The sequence below is a fragment of the Sapajus apella genome, unplaced genomic scaffold (assembly GCF_009761245.1).
Source record: "Sapajus apella isolate SASKATOON/1434 unplaced genomic scaffold, GSC_monkey_1.0 scaffold217, whole genome shotgun sequence".
NCBI classification, from domain to species: domain Eukaryota; kingdom Metazoa; phylum Chordata; class Mammalia; order Primates; family Cebidae; genus Sapajus; species Sapajus apella.
Window position 1 is genome coordinate 304,070 of NW_022437157.1, and position 16,618 is coordinate 320,687.

Here is a 16,618-nt window from a genome sequence, read left to right on the forward strand (position 1 = left end):
AAACTTTGAGGAAATCCTTTCAATCTAGAACTACATCTAACTTGATCCCCCAGTTGAAGGGGTTTTGCTTCCTTAAAATATGAGTTTTTAAAATACTTCCAAGCATTTCATGAAAATAAGAAACAATAGAACAATAAAACTTTTAGAAAAAGTTTTGTTACAGTTCATTGTATGTGTTTCTGGATTAGTTCACCTACTAGATTTCAAGCTCCCAGAAGGCAAGGACCAGAATTTTGCATAAATTGGCAACCAGTTTTATAAATGAATAAATGAATGAATCTTACTCTCCAAAAAGAATATATAAAAGGTTCAGGGGTTCCAATCCCACAGACACTGTCTCCCAGCTTTTCCCTGGCAAGGGCAGCAATACCAAATTCCCTTTGAGTACATGCTGATAAAATAATAAGAAGAAAAATCTTAGTTTTAGTTCTAGTTCCAATGTAAAATGATTTTGATTCAACATTTACCCTGGCATCAGCACAGAACAGCCACATGAATTCTATTATAATACTAATCTTTATCCTAGCCATCCTTGTGCTAATCTTATTGTCTCCTTGACCTCATTATTAGAGCATATCCTAATCTTAATGTAGAGCCCCTATTTTACATTTAATAATCCGAATCGTCCAGGCACAGTGGCTCAAGCTTGGCTCAAGCACTGTGGGAGGCCAAGGCAGGCAGATCCTGAGGTCAGGAGTTCGAGACCAGCCTGACCAACAGGGTAAAATCCAGTCTCTACTAAAATCAAAAAAAAATTAGCCAGGCATGGTGGTGCATGCCTGTAATTCCAGCTAGTCAGGAGGCTGGGGCAGGAGAATCACTTGAACCCAGGAGACAGAGGTTGCAGTGAGCTGAGGTCGCACCACTACACTCCAGCCTGGGTGACAGAGTGAGACTCTATCTGAAAATAATAATCATAACAATAATAATCCTAATCTCAGCCCTGTAGGTAATGCTAACCTTAATTCCACTTTTTGAATTACTGTAGTACGACCTTTTTCTCATGACCCCCTCTATCCTTTCTCTTACTGGCACCTAGAAATGTCTACGTTTTTCTCCTATTTATCAGTTCCCTACAGCCAGAGGCTGTAATATTTATGTACAATAAAATCATTTCTAGACAGACTCTAGGGGAACTGCAACAGAAAACTAAATAAAGCATCTAAAAGAATCTGCTTTGTTGATTAAATGGTTTAACAAAGGTCTTAGGACTAATATTACTTACCCCAAATTCATTCAATTTTTATGTGACAATCATCTCTTGGATACTCTGGGAGAAAATCCAATATAAGCTGCCCATTCACAATCCTCACAATGTCCAAGGAAGATAGGGATGGTCAGAGACATAGTTCCGGCATACATGACAATTACACAACTGAATTAGAGCAAATAACAGTGCACAGGAATACAGAATAAAGGAATAAAGTGTTTGAGTGCTTGGAGCAGGGGTGATCACAGAAATCTTCTTAGAGATTTGAACCACAGAAGGGTAAACAAAATTAATAAGAAATATTTGCTGCTGGCCAGGCATGGTGGCTCACGCCTATAATACCAGCGCTTTGGGAGGCTGAGGCAGGTGGATCACCTGAGGTCAGTAATTCAAGACCAGCCTGGCCAACATGGTGAAACCCCACCTCTACTAAAAATGCAAAAATTAGCTGGGCATGGTGGCAGGCACCTGTAATCTCAGTTCCTTATGAGGCTGAGGCAGGAGACTGGCTTGAACCCAAGAGGCAGTGGTTGCAGTAAGTTGAGATCGCGCCATTGGACTCCAGCCTGGGAGACAAGAGCGAAACTCCATCTCAAACAATAAAAAGAAAAAAAGAAAAGAAATATTTGCTGCCTTACTGTGTGGAAATGAGATGATGCAAAGACTCCCTTTTCAGGGGCCCGTGGACTCCCAAGCATGGAAATAAAGCAAAATCTTGAGTTTCTTCAAGGAAAATCTGGGTACCTGGCTAGCTCTGAGAAATAAATAAGCAACTTGATAAGCAAGAAGATAATAGCAGCCTAAGACAACAGCCAACTAAGGCAATTAGGGTTCCGGATAGGTTTGCTTTCCTCATAGAAACTAAGGATAACATCTCAACATATGTCTCTGAGTTGTCTCTCAGAAACTGACACCCACCAAATGGATCTGCTAGCATAGACCTCAGAGGACAGGAAAGTGATGACTGAACTTTAACCATCATTCTTTGTTCTAAATTTCTTCCTTAGGGGCTTGGACAAAGTCACACCCCTGGCCAGTTAATATTTTTCTATTGGACCCCAGATTTTTAAAGAACGCTTCTCTTCCTTAACCAATTGCAAGTCAGATTCTTTTTTTTTTTTAGTTGAGACAGGCTTTTGCTCAGTTACCCAAGCCAGAAGGCAGTTGCAATCATAGCTCACTGCAGCTTATCCTGGGTTCAAGCAATCCTCTAATTAGAGGCTGCCTTAACCTCCAGTTTTAAAAAAAAAAAAAATTATGTAGATGCAGGCTTGTTATGTTTCCCAGGCTCTTTGCTATGTTTCGCAAACACTTGACCTTAAGGGTTCTTCTCACTAACATTACTTACCCCAAATTCATTCAATTTTTATGTGACAATCATCTCCCAAAGTGGCCTCCCAAAGTGATGGGATTTCAGGCATGACCCACCACACCTGGCCAGGAAAGTCTTTGAATCTATCTATAACCTGTAAGCCCCTGATTCAGGATTCCCACCCTTTTAGATCAAAACCAATGTGGAACCTGTATGCATTGATTTACAATGTTCCTTGTAGCTTCTGCTTTTCTGAAATTTACCCTTGACTTTTTTTGTTTTGGTTTGGTTTGGTTTTTGAGACACGGTCTTGCTGTGTTGTCCAGACTGGAGTGCAGTGGCACAATCATGGCTAACTGCAGCCTCAGCCTCCTGGGCTCAAGGGATCCTACCACCTCAGCCTTCTGAGTGGCTGGGAGTAGAGGTGTGTGCCACCATATTTGGCTAATTTTCTTATTTTTTATAGAGTTGGGGTCCCACTTTGTTGCCCATGCTGTTCTTGAACTCCTGGGCTCAAATGATCCTCCTGCCTCGGCCTCCTAAAGTGCTGGGATTACAGGTGTGAGCTACTGCACGCTGCCTTACCCCCGCCTTTAAAAACCCGTGTTATAGTAGATAGACATGAGCAGGGCAGGAAAGGACCCCCCTCTCCACCATGAATGTCAGGCAACCATCAGGTGATAGACAGCTGTTAAGCTGTCTCTCTAAAATAATAATTGGTCTCAGCCCATGCCAGGGAAAACAGTCTCCCAAGAAATAGAAAAAGTTGAAACTAATCAGATCTCAGGAATTGGGCAAGTGGGCTCATGCATAGGTACTAAGAGGGAAAATGGTGAGTTTAACTGGTTTATAACCTTGTAGGAACACTCACTGGTAAGGGAAGAATGGCTTAAGGGAGCATGCGTACAACACCAGTAAGCACACTGCATGCAGACAGCCCACCCTAAGGGAAGAATCAGGGGTGAAGGGACACAAGCCCCCCGAAGGACGCCAACATATAAAACCCTAAGTCAAAGGTCAAACTGTGCACCTGATCTCTCAAGTTGCCCTCTTGGCTCCCTTCCGAGTGGACTTGACTTTTATTTCTGCTTTAAAGCTTTTTAATAAACTTTTACTCCTACTCTAAAATTTGCCTCAGTCTCTTACTCTGCTTTATGCCCCTCAGTCAGATTCTTTCTTCTGAGGAGGCAAAAATTGAGGTTGCTGCAAACCCATACAGCGTCGCAGCTGCTAACATTTTTATGCCGTGTAACTCTGATACATTCTGCTGCTAACACCTTTGCCTGCAAGATATCAGGGAGACCAAAATTTGAGCATTTAGCTGTCTGGTCCTCCTTGCGTGATGACCTGCAATCAATGCCTTTCTTTCTCCTTTTTTTTTTTTTCTTTGAGATGGAGTTTCACTCTCGTTGCCCAGGATGGAGAGCAATGGTGTGAACCCACAACCTCCACCTCCCAGGTTCAAGTGATTCTCCTGCCTCAGCCTCCCAAGCAGCTGGGATTACAGACATGTGCCACCATGCCTGGCTACTTTTGTATTTTTAGTAGAGATGGGGTTTCTCCATGTTGGTCAGGCTGGTCTTGAACTCCCAACCTCAGATGATCTGCCCGCCTCAGCCCCCCAAAGTGCTGGGATTACAGGCCTGAGCTACCACACCCGGCCAATGCCTTTCTTTCTATTGCTGCAATCCTTGCTGTAGGTATCTGGTTTTATTGCACCAGGCAAGCTGACTCCGGTTTGGTTCTATAACAGAAAAGGCTAAAGACAGAAATAAGCATGTTGTGCATTAAGATAGGGAGATGTGGGGAAAGGAGTTACAACAGGGAGCAAAATGATTAAGGAGGAAGGTATAGATTATTTCAGAAAGATACAGAAGCTACTGAATTGAATACAATCAGAAAAAAAGAGGGATCCCTTACAGATGTTTCAAACCTACATGGTTTAGGTCTCCTGAGGGCAGGCACTTACCTATTCATCCTAACATGACATGTGAGTTGGAAGCCTTAAAAGAACCTTGTCTCTACTAAAAATGCAAAGCCTCTACTAAAAATAAAGAAAGTCTCTGTTAAAAATACAAATAATACGGCTAGGAGCGGTGGCTCACACCTGTAATCTCAGCACTTTTGGAGGCCAAGGTGGGCAGATCATGAGGTCAGGAGTTCGAGACCAGTCTGATCAACATGGGAAAACCCCGTCTTTAAAAAAATAATACAAATAATAATAACCAGGCATGGTGGCAGGTGCCTGTAATCTCCTTACTTAGGATGCTGAGGCAGAATTGCTTGAACAATTGGAGTTGGAGGTTGTAGTGAACCAAGATCAGGCCACTGCACTCCAGCCTAGGTATTAGAATGAGACTCCATCTCAACAAAAAAAAAAAGAACCTCAAAGTTCACTTCTGAATGGCTCACTGAATCATGAACAGATACTTATGTGTAGGGCCCAGCCCTGTCTTTTTTTTTTTTTTAAAACATTTTTTTTTATTTTAGGTTTTGGGGTACATGTGAAGAACACGTAAGATTGTTGCATAGGTACACACATGGCAGTGCGGTTTGCTGCCTTCCTCCCCATCACCTATATCTGGCATTTCTCCCCATGCTATCTCTCCCCAACTCCCCACACCCCACCGTCCCTCCCCTATTTCCCCCCAACTGACCCCGGTGTGTAGTGCTCCCCTCCCTGTGTCCATGTGTTCTCATTGTTCAACACCCACCTATGAGTGAGAACATGCGGGGTTTGATTTTGTCCTATCCCTCTATCTCCCAGGGAAGGGGAAACCTTCTGGCTCTTCCTATGCAGAATTAATCGCTCATCCATGAAGGGTACCACCTTAAACTATCTTTAGCATGTGAATTATTTTGAGCTAACAATTGAAAACCATCAGACTAGGGAATGCTCTAAAACAATACAAGTTATCCTTTTGTAAATAAATTTACATCTGTAAAGGTACAACTCTTACTAATGAAGAAGACATCAGTTTAAATCTGCATATAACAAATCTTACCAAACCACTTTGTTCCATATTTTCCTGGTCACTTTCCCATACCTTGCCTCCCCATCTATCATTCACCCAGAAGCCCCAAGATGGTATACTGTGGCTAAGAACAACACTAGTTTGAACTGCATGGGTTTACTCACACATGATATTTTTTTAGTTAAGTATACTGAAATTTTTTTCTGAGATTTGTGACAATTTGAAAAAACTCACAAACCACATAGCTAACTGGAAAAATTAACGAACCAGGTGCTGTGGCATATGCCTGTAATCCCAGAACTTTCAGACGCCGAGATGGATGGATTGCTTGAGCTCAGGAGTTGGAGACCAGCCTGGTAACATGGTGAAACCCCACCTCTAAAAAAGAAAACACCCACACATGCACACAGGCACGCATGCACACACACACACACACAAACACACACACACACACACACACACACACACACACACACACTAGCTGGGTATGGTGACATGTACCTGTAGTCCCAGCTACTAGGGAGGCTGATCTGGGAGGATCTCTTGAGCCCAGGAGGCTGAGGGTGCAGTGAGCTGTGATCGCACCACTGCACTCCAGCCTCAATTAAAAAAAAAAAAATTTTAAATATGTCATGTGTAAACCAAATATAAAACTCTAAGCCTCCCAACTGATAAGAGAAGTAAGACATGTCAGTGATACCCTCCTCCCTTTGGAGTTTAGGGACAACTGACCAGTATTAACATTAACATAGAGATCATACAACTGACAAAAGATTCTCTGTGGCAATAAGGTAGTCAACTCCAAACTGACTCTGGTATAGCATCACATCACAGAGAGCAGACCCTGAAGGAAATCAAAGTATTTTACCCCAAAATATACTTCTTTGACACATTTTGAAATGGCCCTGCAAAGTCATCTTTTACTAATGGAGTTATCTCTTGTGGAGGGGGATTTGCATTTTGTAAAGAACCTCCTTCCCCTTCCAGGTCTTTTTCTGATCCAGGATATTTTACTAATGAGTCTGACATGACATCTTTTAAGTGAGATAAGAAACATTTACCATCTATTCTTTCAGAAGACTGTAAGCTTCATCTACAGAACAAGAATCTTTGCTTCAATAAATATACCCCCCAATCCCATCCCTGCACCCCCTTAATTCAAGCATTCCTTTCCGCTGACTTCAACTCTTTAGGCACAGCTTAACTTTTCAACCAATTGCTAATCAGAATGTCTGAATCCCCCTATGACCTATGAGCTCCCTTGTTTAGAGATGTCCCACCTTCCTGAGCTGAACCAATGTATACCTTACATGTATTGATTTATGTCTTTGTTGGTAACATCTGTCTCCCTAAGATGTGCAAAACCAAGCTGTACCCCAACCACCTTGGGCACATGTCCTCAGGACCCCCTGAGCTGTCACAGGCCACAGTCACTCATAAATGGCTCAGAATAAACCTCTTCAAATATTTTACATATTTGACTTTTTTCACCAAAACATAAATGAATAAAATATATGTAGATAACTACCAAAAAATCTACACAATTTTATAAAAACAAAACAAAAATTTGGTCAGGCACGGTGGCTCATGTCTGTAATCCCAGCATTTTGGGAGGCTGAGGTGGGTAGATTGCTTGAAGCCAGGAGTTCAAGACTAACCCGAGCAACATGGCAAAACCCCATCTCTACTAGAAATACAAAACATTAGCCAGGTATGCTGGCACACACCTACAGTCCGAGCTACCCAAAAGGCTGAGGTAAGAGGATCAGCTAAGCCTGGGAGGTTGAGGCTGAAGTGAGCCAAGATCACGCCACTACACTCGAGTTTGGACAACAGAGTGAGACCTTGTCTCAAAAAATAAATAAAATTTATCACAGGGCACGGAGGCTCAGGCTTGTAATCCCAGTACTTTGGAAGGTCCAGGCGGGTGGATCACCTGAGGTTGGCAGTTCAAGACCAGCCTGGCCAACATGGTGAAACCCCGTCTCTAAAAAAAAATAAAATATAATATAAGATAAAAAAATAAAATTTATCAAAACTTATGAACACACTTACAGACCACACGTGGTGCCATTCAAAGTCAAGAGAAAGCTTAACAAAAGATGCAGAAATAAATCATAATTGCGTAAAATTAACTGTAGCACATACCATACTACTGTAATTTCATAGGCACCTCCTCTTACTATTGCAATGAGCTCAATTGTTGCAAGTATCTGCCTAAAATGCCATGTGACACTAATCATCTCTGCATGAGCAGTACATCTCTCCAGTAAATTGTGTATAGCAGTAAAAATTGATCTCTCAAGATTCTTGCGTATCTTTCATCATGTCTAGAGCAATACTGCAAACCTTAAATAACACCATGGGACCCATATGAAGTGCCACTAGTGATGCTGGAAATTCTCCCAAGAAGCAGATAAAAGTCATGACTCTATAAATAAAGTTAAATTGCTTGATACACACCATAGATGGAGGTCTGTTGCTGGGGTTGCTGCCATTTCAGACAGACAATTCATCTTATAAATGATGTAAACTTAAGGTATCAATAAATACAATACAGTAACCTATATGTATTTTCCTTACGATTTTCTTGATAACATTTACTTTTCTCTAGCTTACTTTATTGTAAGAATGCATATATAACATGTATAGCATACAAAATACGTGTTGATCAACTGTTTATGTTACTGATAAGGCTTTCAGTCAACAGTAAGCTATTAATAGCTAAGTTTGGGGAGAATCAAAAGTTATATACAGATTTTTGTTTGTGTGTGAGGTCAGCAACCCTTAGCCCTGAGTTGTTCTAGGGGCAACTGTATAAGCTCCAAATTGTTTATTATTATTATTATTATTATTGAGATGGAGTCTCCTCTGCCACTCAGACTGGAATGCAGAGGCGAGATCTTGGCTCACTGCAACCTCTGTCTCCTGGGTTCAAGCGATTCTCCTGCCTCAGCCTCACAAGTAGCTGGGATTACAGGCACCTGCCACCATGCACAGCTAATTTTTGTATTTTTAGTAGAGACAGGGTTTCACCATGTTGCCCAGGCTGGTGTCAAACTCCTGACCTCAGGTGATCCACCCACTTTGGCCTCCCAAAGTGCTGGGATTATAGGCATGAGTTGCCATGCCCAGCCATGAGCCCAAATTCTAACGCATTGTTCACCACTGTGTATTCCCATGTGTACATGCATAAAGCAATTGTTAATAAACTTCTATTTGTTTTTCTCTCATTAATCTGTCTTATGCCACTCTAATTTATACAGCCACAGCTGGAGAACCTAAAACAGGCAGAGGAAAAGGATTTTCTTTCCTACACTCCCTATGCAGACCTGAGGAAAGCACTCCACAGGCCTCAGTACGTGTCCCTACCACAGCTGCCGCTGTGCTGAACTCACCTTCCAGGAGAGTCTCCAGCATGTCCTTCCACGTTCCAGGGAGCCATGTAAGTGGATGCCATATTGATTGTTAAGTATTTTGAGTAGCATACCATTTGAAGGAAGCTGTCACTTGTCATGAAACCACCATAAGGTGGCTAAAAGCACCTTTCCACCTGCCTTCAAGTGACAGCCTCCCTTAACATGAAGCCTACCTTATGGTAGCTTCATGTCAAGTGATAGGGCAAGACCACAGAATTCCTCAAGGGCAAGATCAGATTTCTCTGCTTCAAAACCCTGAGTGTATACACAAAATGTTGCCTATCCAGGGCATCCTAAAATTACCGAGGACTATGGGAGGAGCAATTGGCAGGACCATTTTCAACACTTTCCATTTGCTGCTGGGGTGAGATCACAGCTGGCCCCAAAGCATCCAGAGGAATCCAGGGCCTGGTTAAGAGACTGCATGACAGCAAATATACAAGACTAGGGTGCTCAGCTCAGAGGGAGGAACAAGAACGTGGTAAGGTAAAGTGAACACTGGCTTTGCAGCAGGAAGACCAGATGCAGCAGATTGTTTTTATCAAAGCAGCCTGCAACAGGCATTTGTCCCGTTCCACATGTTCTTTTAGTGTGACTTAAGCTCATTCCACCAAGAGGTAAAGTGTTTGCTCTCCTGAATCCAGGCATGGCCTTGTGACTGCTTGGATCAGTGGAATATCTCAGAAGTGACGCTACGTGGCTTTCAAGGCTTTGTCAGGAAAAAAAAAAAAAATATATATATATATATATATAGTTTAAAGCTGGCTGGCTCTCTACAACTGCCTCCACTTGCCTTTGAAACTATCACTAGGTCATAAGGAATCCCAGGCCACATGATGCCATATGTAGGAGTTTCAGCTGATACCCTTGCTGAAGTCTCTGCTGACATCCAACACCCCCTTTAGACCCTGAGTGAAGGACCCTTCGGACAACACCAGTCCCCAGACTTCAGATCTTCCAGATGCTGTCGAGCAGGGTGAACCATTCCACTGTGCTCTATCTGCATTTCTAACTTAGAAAGCATGATAGATAATAATTATTGTTGTCTGAAGCCTTTTAGGGTAACAGGTTTTGTGGCAATAGATAACATATGCAGTTTGAATGCTGGCTTTGCTCCTTAGAAGCTGTGTGGCCCCAGAAGGTGAGCACACAACTCCCTCACCTTTAGAGTTGTCCTGTGCACCAGAGCTAATGGCTGTGAGATGCCCAACACTCCTGGCTGCTCTCTTAAGTGATCTCATTTGCTTTTCTGCTCACTGATCATCTTCCCATGTCGAGAATGTACAACGTTTAAAAGCTGTCTTACTCACCACTTAGCCCCAGTACCAAGGAAAGCACCTGCCATAGCAACTCACCATCAACGCTTGTTGGATTGAAGATAACAAAACTAACACAGCAGCCAAGTGCGCACAAAGTGCTTCTATTGGTAGACAACCAACAGGAGGGCAGGGAGGCAACAGGCTAAGTCAGAGAAATGCAGGGGATACGGAAGCCTGCAGGCAGTCTACATTCCAGGACATTCCAAAGTTAGAAAATGATCTGAACCCTACTCTAAGGAAGGGCTGGAAATGCAAAGCCTGCCTCACAGTTCCCAGGAAGCAAGTCCTCCCAGAACTACCAAGTGGTGACCTCTTCACCTGGCAACATATCCCCTTTGCACCACTTGGGGTACAATTACATATTAATTATATAATTATAATTTATTATATATTAATTATACATAATGTATTAATTATATATAATTAATACACTAATTAGTATTAGCACTAATCAATAGCACCTTTCTGCCTGAAAAGACACTTTCAGAAATGAAATACATGAAGTCACATTGTAGATAAGCATTGACAGATAAACATTTGCAACTGATTTTTTTTTTTTTTTTTTTGAGACAGAGTTTCACTCTTGTTGCCCAGGCTGGAGTGCAATGGTGCAATCTTGGCTCACCACAACCTCTGCCTCCCAGGTTCAAGCGATTCTCCTACCTCAGCCTCCTCGGTAGCTGGGATTACAGGCATGCACCAACCACATCCAGCTAATTTTTATTTTAAGTAGAGACAGGGTTTCTCCATATTGGTCAAACTGGCCTCAACTCTCGACCTCAGGTGATCCGCCCGCCTTGGCCTCCCAGAGTGCTGAGATTACAGGTATGAGCCAATGTGTCCAGCTGCAACTGATCTTAATCAGCAGGAACATTAACTATGAACTCAAACAAGTAGTTATCTCAAAATTGTTTTTCTTATTAGTAGGCCTGTATGAAAAACAGTGCGCAGTCATGCTTTAAATTTGGTCAGTAAAAATCTTGCAAGTTCTCTTCTAAGTTCCTTTATAATATCCTCAAACTCACTCCTTCCCACCCCTTTGCCCTGGGCACTCTGCTAGTCCCACCATTTGGCTTGACTCCTGCTAACAGAGTAACTGGCTCATGCTTGGCCATTGTAGAACTTTTCATCCTTTGTTTATGATTTACAGCCCACCTAAGTGCAATACAAGTTTGAGATGATAATTTGGGTCTTTTAGGTTCTACCCAGGTCTGCTCTATAGCTTCTGCTACTGGTTTTTTGTTTTTTGTTTTTTTTTTGAGACAGTCTTGCTGTCACCCAGCCTGGAGTGCAATGGTACAATCTTGGTTCACTACAACCTCCACCTCCTGAGTTCAAGCAATTCTCTGCCCCAGCCTGCTGAGTAACTGAGACTACAGGTGCCCACCGCCACACCCAGAGTGACAGTGTTGCTCTGTCACCCAGGCTGGAGTTTAATGGCACAACGTCGGCTCACTGCAACCTCCACCTACAGGTTCAAGCGATTCTCACTGCCTCAGCCTCCTGAGTAGCTGGGATTACAGGTACCCACCACTATACCCGGCTCATTTTTATATTTTTAGTAAAAACAGGGTTTTGCTGTTAGCCAGGCTGATGTCGAACTCCTGACCTCAAGTAATCCGCCCACCTCGGCCTCCCAAAGGGCTGGGATTACAGGCGTGAGCCACCATGCCCGGCCTCCTGCTGCTGTTTCTGATGCCAACTATTCATTTTCCACACTGCAGGCTTATCTACTCCATAGGCGTCTTCTCTTTTCTTAGAGAATATTCCACTGTGGGAAGAAGAGAGACTCAAATTAAGTCCAACTGGTCCAAGATGGATAATCACAGTGGAATGTTTTTCAAGTACTGGTCTAAGATTCAACCAGCCCTTGCTCTAGTGGAAGTTCAGAAATTGGTTCTTAATAGTCAATGACTGACAGGGCCCATCCAACTCTCAGTTCTTTTACAAAAACCTGAGAATCACTTTAAAAATCAGTGCCAAAGTAAAAGAGAAAAGCTGAGCTTCAGAAAAGCACTTCTCCTAGAGGACACAAAATTTTTTTTAAGTCTCAGGCAAGTGTTTTTGCCCTTGTTCATTCAAAAATTTTTCTTCATTTTGATAGCAAATTATTTCCAAGATGCTCAGAGTTCCTAAACAAAGCTGTTTAAGGGTGGAAGCACTCAGTAGCCATCTCATCCATTACTGTCTAGCAGTCACCATTCTTTCATTGTTCTCAGTTCCTGGGGAGGAGCGTCCTCACATCTGCTCAGGCACTTGCTCCAGACTACCAATACATGCCCACTACAGTCAAGGAGCTCATTAAACAGCAGGGACAGAGGCTAACATTCACGCCACATACACCATGGTCCAAGAGCCACCCTAGGCACCTGAATGCACAGTTTATCTAGTCTTTGTACCCACCCTATGGAGGAATGTATTATTATTGTTATTCTCATTTTCTTTTTCTTTTTTTTTTTTTTTTGGGGAGACAGAGTGTTGCTCTGTCACCCGGGGTTGCAGTGCAGTATCGCGATCTTGGCTCACTGTAACCTCTGCCTCCCAGGTTCAAGCAATTCTCCTGCCTCAGCCTCCCAAGTAGCTGGGACTACAGGCACACACCACCACACTCAGCTAATTTTTGTATTTTTAGTGGAGACGGGGTTTCACCATATTGGTCAGGCTAGTCTTGAACTCCTGACCCTGTGATCCGTCCACCTCGGCCTCCCAAAGTGCTGGGATTACGGGTGTAATCCATTCTCATTTTCATAAATGAGGACTTGGAGAGTAGAGACTAAGAAACTTTTTTGCACGTGGTTGGATATGATGCCCTGGCAGCCTGACTCCAGAACCCACACTTTTAACCATCAGTGTTCTCACTCACTAATCTCAGACTTAATCACGTCCTGCTTCATTCTGCTAAGCCTTCAATGGATCAATAAAACACCTCTTTTCACTGTCCGCTTCAATGCCTTTCATGACCTTGAAGTCCTCTGAGCCTCCCTCCTTGGATTGAAGCCCATTCTGTTCACAGGAAGAGTGCGAGGTGCCGAGTCACACTGTTCACTGGTTTATTGAGATTCGGGAAGATTCTTCCCCAAGAGACACCACAGTGTGAAAGGGACGCCACCTCCCGCCCCATAGGTCCATCTGTCTATCCCAACAGTCAAGGGTGCCTTCCTTTGGTCAGGATTCTCAACTATCCACTGGAAGCAGCTCTCCAAACCTGCCCCCATTTCTTTTTCCTTAATTTCCCTCAAAAAAAAAAAAAAACAAAAAAAAACACATAACAAAAGGGAGCAGTCTTGGGAGAAGTTGATTGTGAGTGAGGGTAGTACATGAATACAATGGAAATGGGGGAAGTCGGAGCAGAAACAGAGAGGCTGCAATGAGGAGAGGGGATACAATGTGCAGGGTAGGGTGCATATGGCTCTGTTGGAAGAATACCATGATTTAAGAGAAGAAGGTACACAAGGTACGTGGAGGGTACACAGGGAAATGTGTGCAAATAGGAAAGGCATGATAGCATGCTAGACAAATTGCACATGCCTACCCAAACACACTCAAAGGCAGACCCATGACCATGAGAGCGGCACACGTAGCTGTGAATGCACATGTGACTGAACATGAAGAAAGCACATGGGAAAAGCACGCGTGCACATGAGCATGTTCAGTAGGCACACGCAGGAGAGGGGAGGATGCATGAGTGTTGAGCGTTGAGTGCACAAAGAGCAGAGGCAAGGAGCATGTGAGCCTTGGTGAAAAGAATGAGCCCCCAAAGGAAGCAAAATTCACGGGGAGCCAAACACGGGAAAGTGTGGAATGGCAAGTAAGATGAAAAGAGATTATGACAGTGGAGAAAAGGAGAGGCCCCTTTGGGGTGGAAAGAGCACTTGTGGGGAGACCCCTGCTGAACAAGAACAGAGCACAAAGGCAGAGGAGCTGCAGGGGTTGCCGTGGTAACTAGAAGAGGGTGTTGCATGTGAAGAGAAAGATGCAGTGAGGCTGCTGAGGAGGCAGCACGTGAGCAGCTTCAAGCCAGGTACAAACTTAATGGTGAAGAGGTGATACAAAATTACATGAAGCAGTAAGAGAGAAAAAGGTCTGTTTCCCAGAGGTATGAGAGACCCAAATCAGCCCAGGACTCACAGAGGGACATGTATTTACAAGAGATGAGATTGGATAGCATGTTCTTCCTTGCTGGGGATGGGGACCCCCTGCTTCCTGAGTCCCCTGCCCTTTCCCTCTCCCTTTCCCTCCCCCTACTGGCCTGTCCTCCCTCACCCTGCCCTCACTTATAAAGCAAATGCACTCGACTACCATCACAGCTAAGCCGGTCAGGGGGCTCAGGGGGTCCCCTGGGCAAGCCCCCAGAGGGGTCTGGGGGTGTCGGTGGGTGGCGCCGGGAGCGGAGCTGCTGCCGAGACTGGAGTTGATGGCGCAGTTCAGAGACACGCTCCTCTTTCTGGAGGAAGAAGCACAATTGGGAGAGTGGAAGAGGTCATGAAGGGTGTGGAGGAGGGAAAGAGAGGAAGGTCACGGAAAAATGTCAGGGGAGGGCATAGGGTAAGTGGACAGAAGAAATTAAAAGGAGAAATCAAAACAGAACAAGAAAGGCCAGATAATATAATGGGGATACCAATAGAAAAAAAGAGATTAGGGAAACAGAATTTAAAAACAAAAGGAAAAAGTGGGGAAGGAGAGAAAAGTCAGTGCACACAGCTTCCAATAAATCACAGAGATTTGTGTCAACCCAGTTGGAACATCCCTCTCTTTGGCATTGCACCAGCCCCTAAAGACAGCCTGGGGCATAGTGAATGCCTGCCCAGGTCCTTTATGCTGGGGCTGCGTGGGACACCCAGCTGCTGTGAGTGTTGACTGCTAGAGGCTCACAGCTGCCTCTCCCCAGTTGCCACCCACAGCCAACAACCATCCATCTGCCTTAAGGGGGCCGAGTCAACCACATAGCTCCCACTCCAGAGCCCCACCACCTGCCAGGCCAACACTGGATTTTACCTGAGATAGAATATTGCTCAGCCCTTTCCTCTCCCCTATCCTGCCCCACTCACTCCTTACAGGTTGTCTCCTAGGACCCTCCCTCCATGAAGCAAGAACATCTGACCCTGTATCGCAGGCTTGGCTTCAGACAACCCTACCTAAGACACAAGCCTCCTGGACCCGCCACTCTATGCTGCCATCCCCTCTCCCCCGCACCTCAGCAATGATCTTTTCCAGTTCACGGTTCTCCTTCTCCAACAGCCGGGACTTCTCCTCCTCGTTGTTGTTGGTCGATGACCCTGTCTTCATGGTGTCCTGAGCCTCTGACTGCCATTCCCCTCGGGTGATCAGCCTGCGCATCTGGGGGCAAATGTTTGGCCATGGGGTGGCCCAGCAGAGAAAGTTGGAGGTACAAGGAATACTGATAAGAAAGTTGGGCCCAACACAAGGGGAGGAGTGAGAGGAAAGGAGTGAACAGAAGGGCAGAGGAACTAAGTACTATGGGAAGGAGGAATGGAGGGAACATGAGACTAGAGAGGATGGGAGAAAAGCCGGAACCTCACCTTGGGCACAAAGAGCACAACAAGAGTAATATAGGAGGAGAAAACTATGGCAAGAGAAGCAAAGGCAAAGGCTGCATCCTGCTGGCTGGACAGAATCATGGTGACAGGGGCGGTGATGAGGCACAGGACCTAGAGGGAAGGACACATGAGGGAGTCTCAGGTCTGCAAGCTCAAACAAGGTCCAGAGTTTACTCCCCGTGTGAGGAAACCTAGGCAGACAGTTTCCTGGTGAACTTTCCCTTTGAAAAGGATCCAAATTCAGGATGCTCCTCAAATACAGATTGAGAAAAATCCCAAGCTGTCCCAAACCAGTCTCCACTCTTGGTTAACAAACCCCCCACCTCTGCCACCTCAAGGCAGGAACTCCCAGGATCTCTATGCACACATTCTAGGTCCTCCAGAGTCAGTCCCTGAGGATCCCTGGCAGGAACTGTCAACAGTGTCCACCCTATAAACCACAGATAAGTGAAACTTCTCTGTGTTTCTGTTTCCTCACCTATGAAGCAGGGATACTAATACCTACTTCACCGGGTAGTTGCAAGAAGATTAATGAGACAATGTCTGTAGCAGGCTTTGTAAACTGTAAAGTGCTTTATAAACCTGCAGATTAAATAAACTTTTTTTTTTTTGAGACGGAGTTTCGCTCATGTTACCCAGGCTGGAGTGCAATGGCGCGATCTCGGCTCACCGCAACCTCCGCCTCCTGGGTTCAGGCAATTCTCCTGCCGCAGCCTCCTGAGTAGCTGGGATTACAGGCACGCGCCACCATGCCCAGCTAATTTTTTGTATTTTTAGCAGAGACGGGGTTTCACCATGTTGACCAGGATGGTCTCGATCTCTTGA

General features: G+C 44.5%; 1 protein-coding gene across 3 annotated transcripts in view; it reads right to left on the reverse strand.

Moving 5' to 3' along the window:
• Positions 1-13,271: 13,271 nt before the first annotated feature.
• GABBR1 (gamma-aminobutyric acid type B receptor subunit 1) overlaps positions 13,272-16,618 on the reverse strand; it is a 32,090-nt gene continuing 28,743 nt past the window's right edge. For 2 of the 3 annotated variants that reach the window (XM_032270863.1, XM_032270861.1), the window contains 3 exons: positions 15,776-15,904; positions 15,429-15,572; positions 13,272-14,679 (listed from right to left, as the gene is read on the reverse strand). In XM_032270863.1, the coding sequence (XP_032126754.1) occupies positions 14,506-14,679; positions 15,429-15,572; positions 15,776-15,904 (447 nt within the window). In that variant the 3' untranslated portion in view covers positions 13,272-14,505. The remainder of the gene's footprint in view (positions 14,680-15,428; positions 15,573-15,775; positions 15,905-16,618) is intronic. The other variant, XM_032270862.1, reaches the window with a different exon arrangement.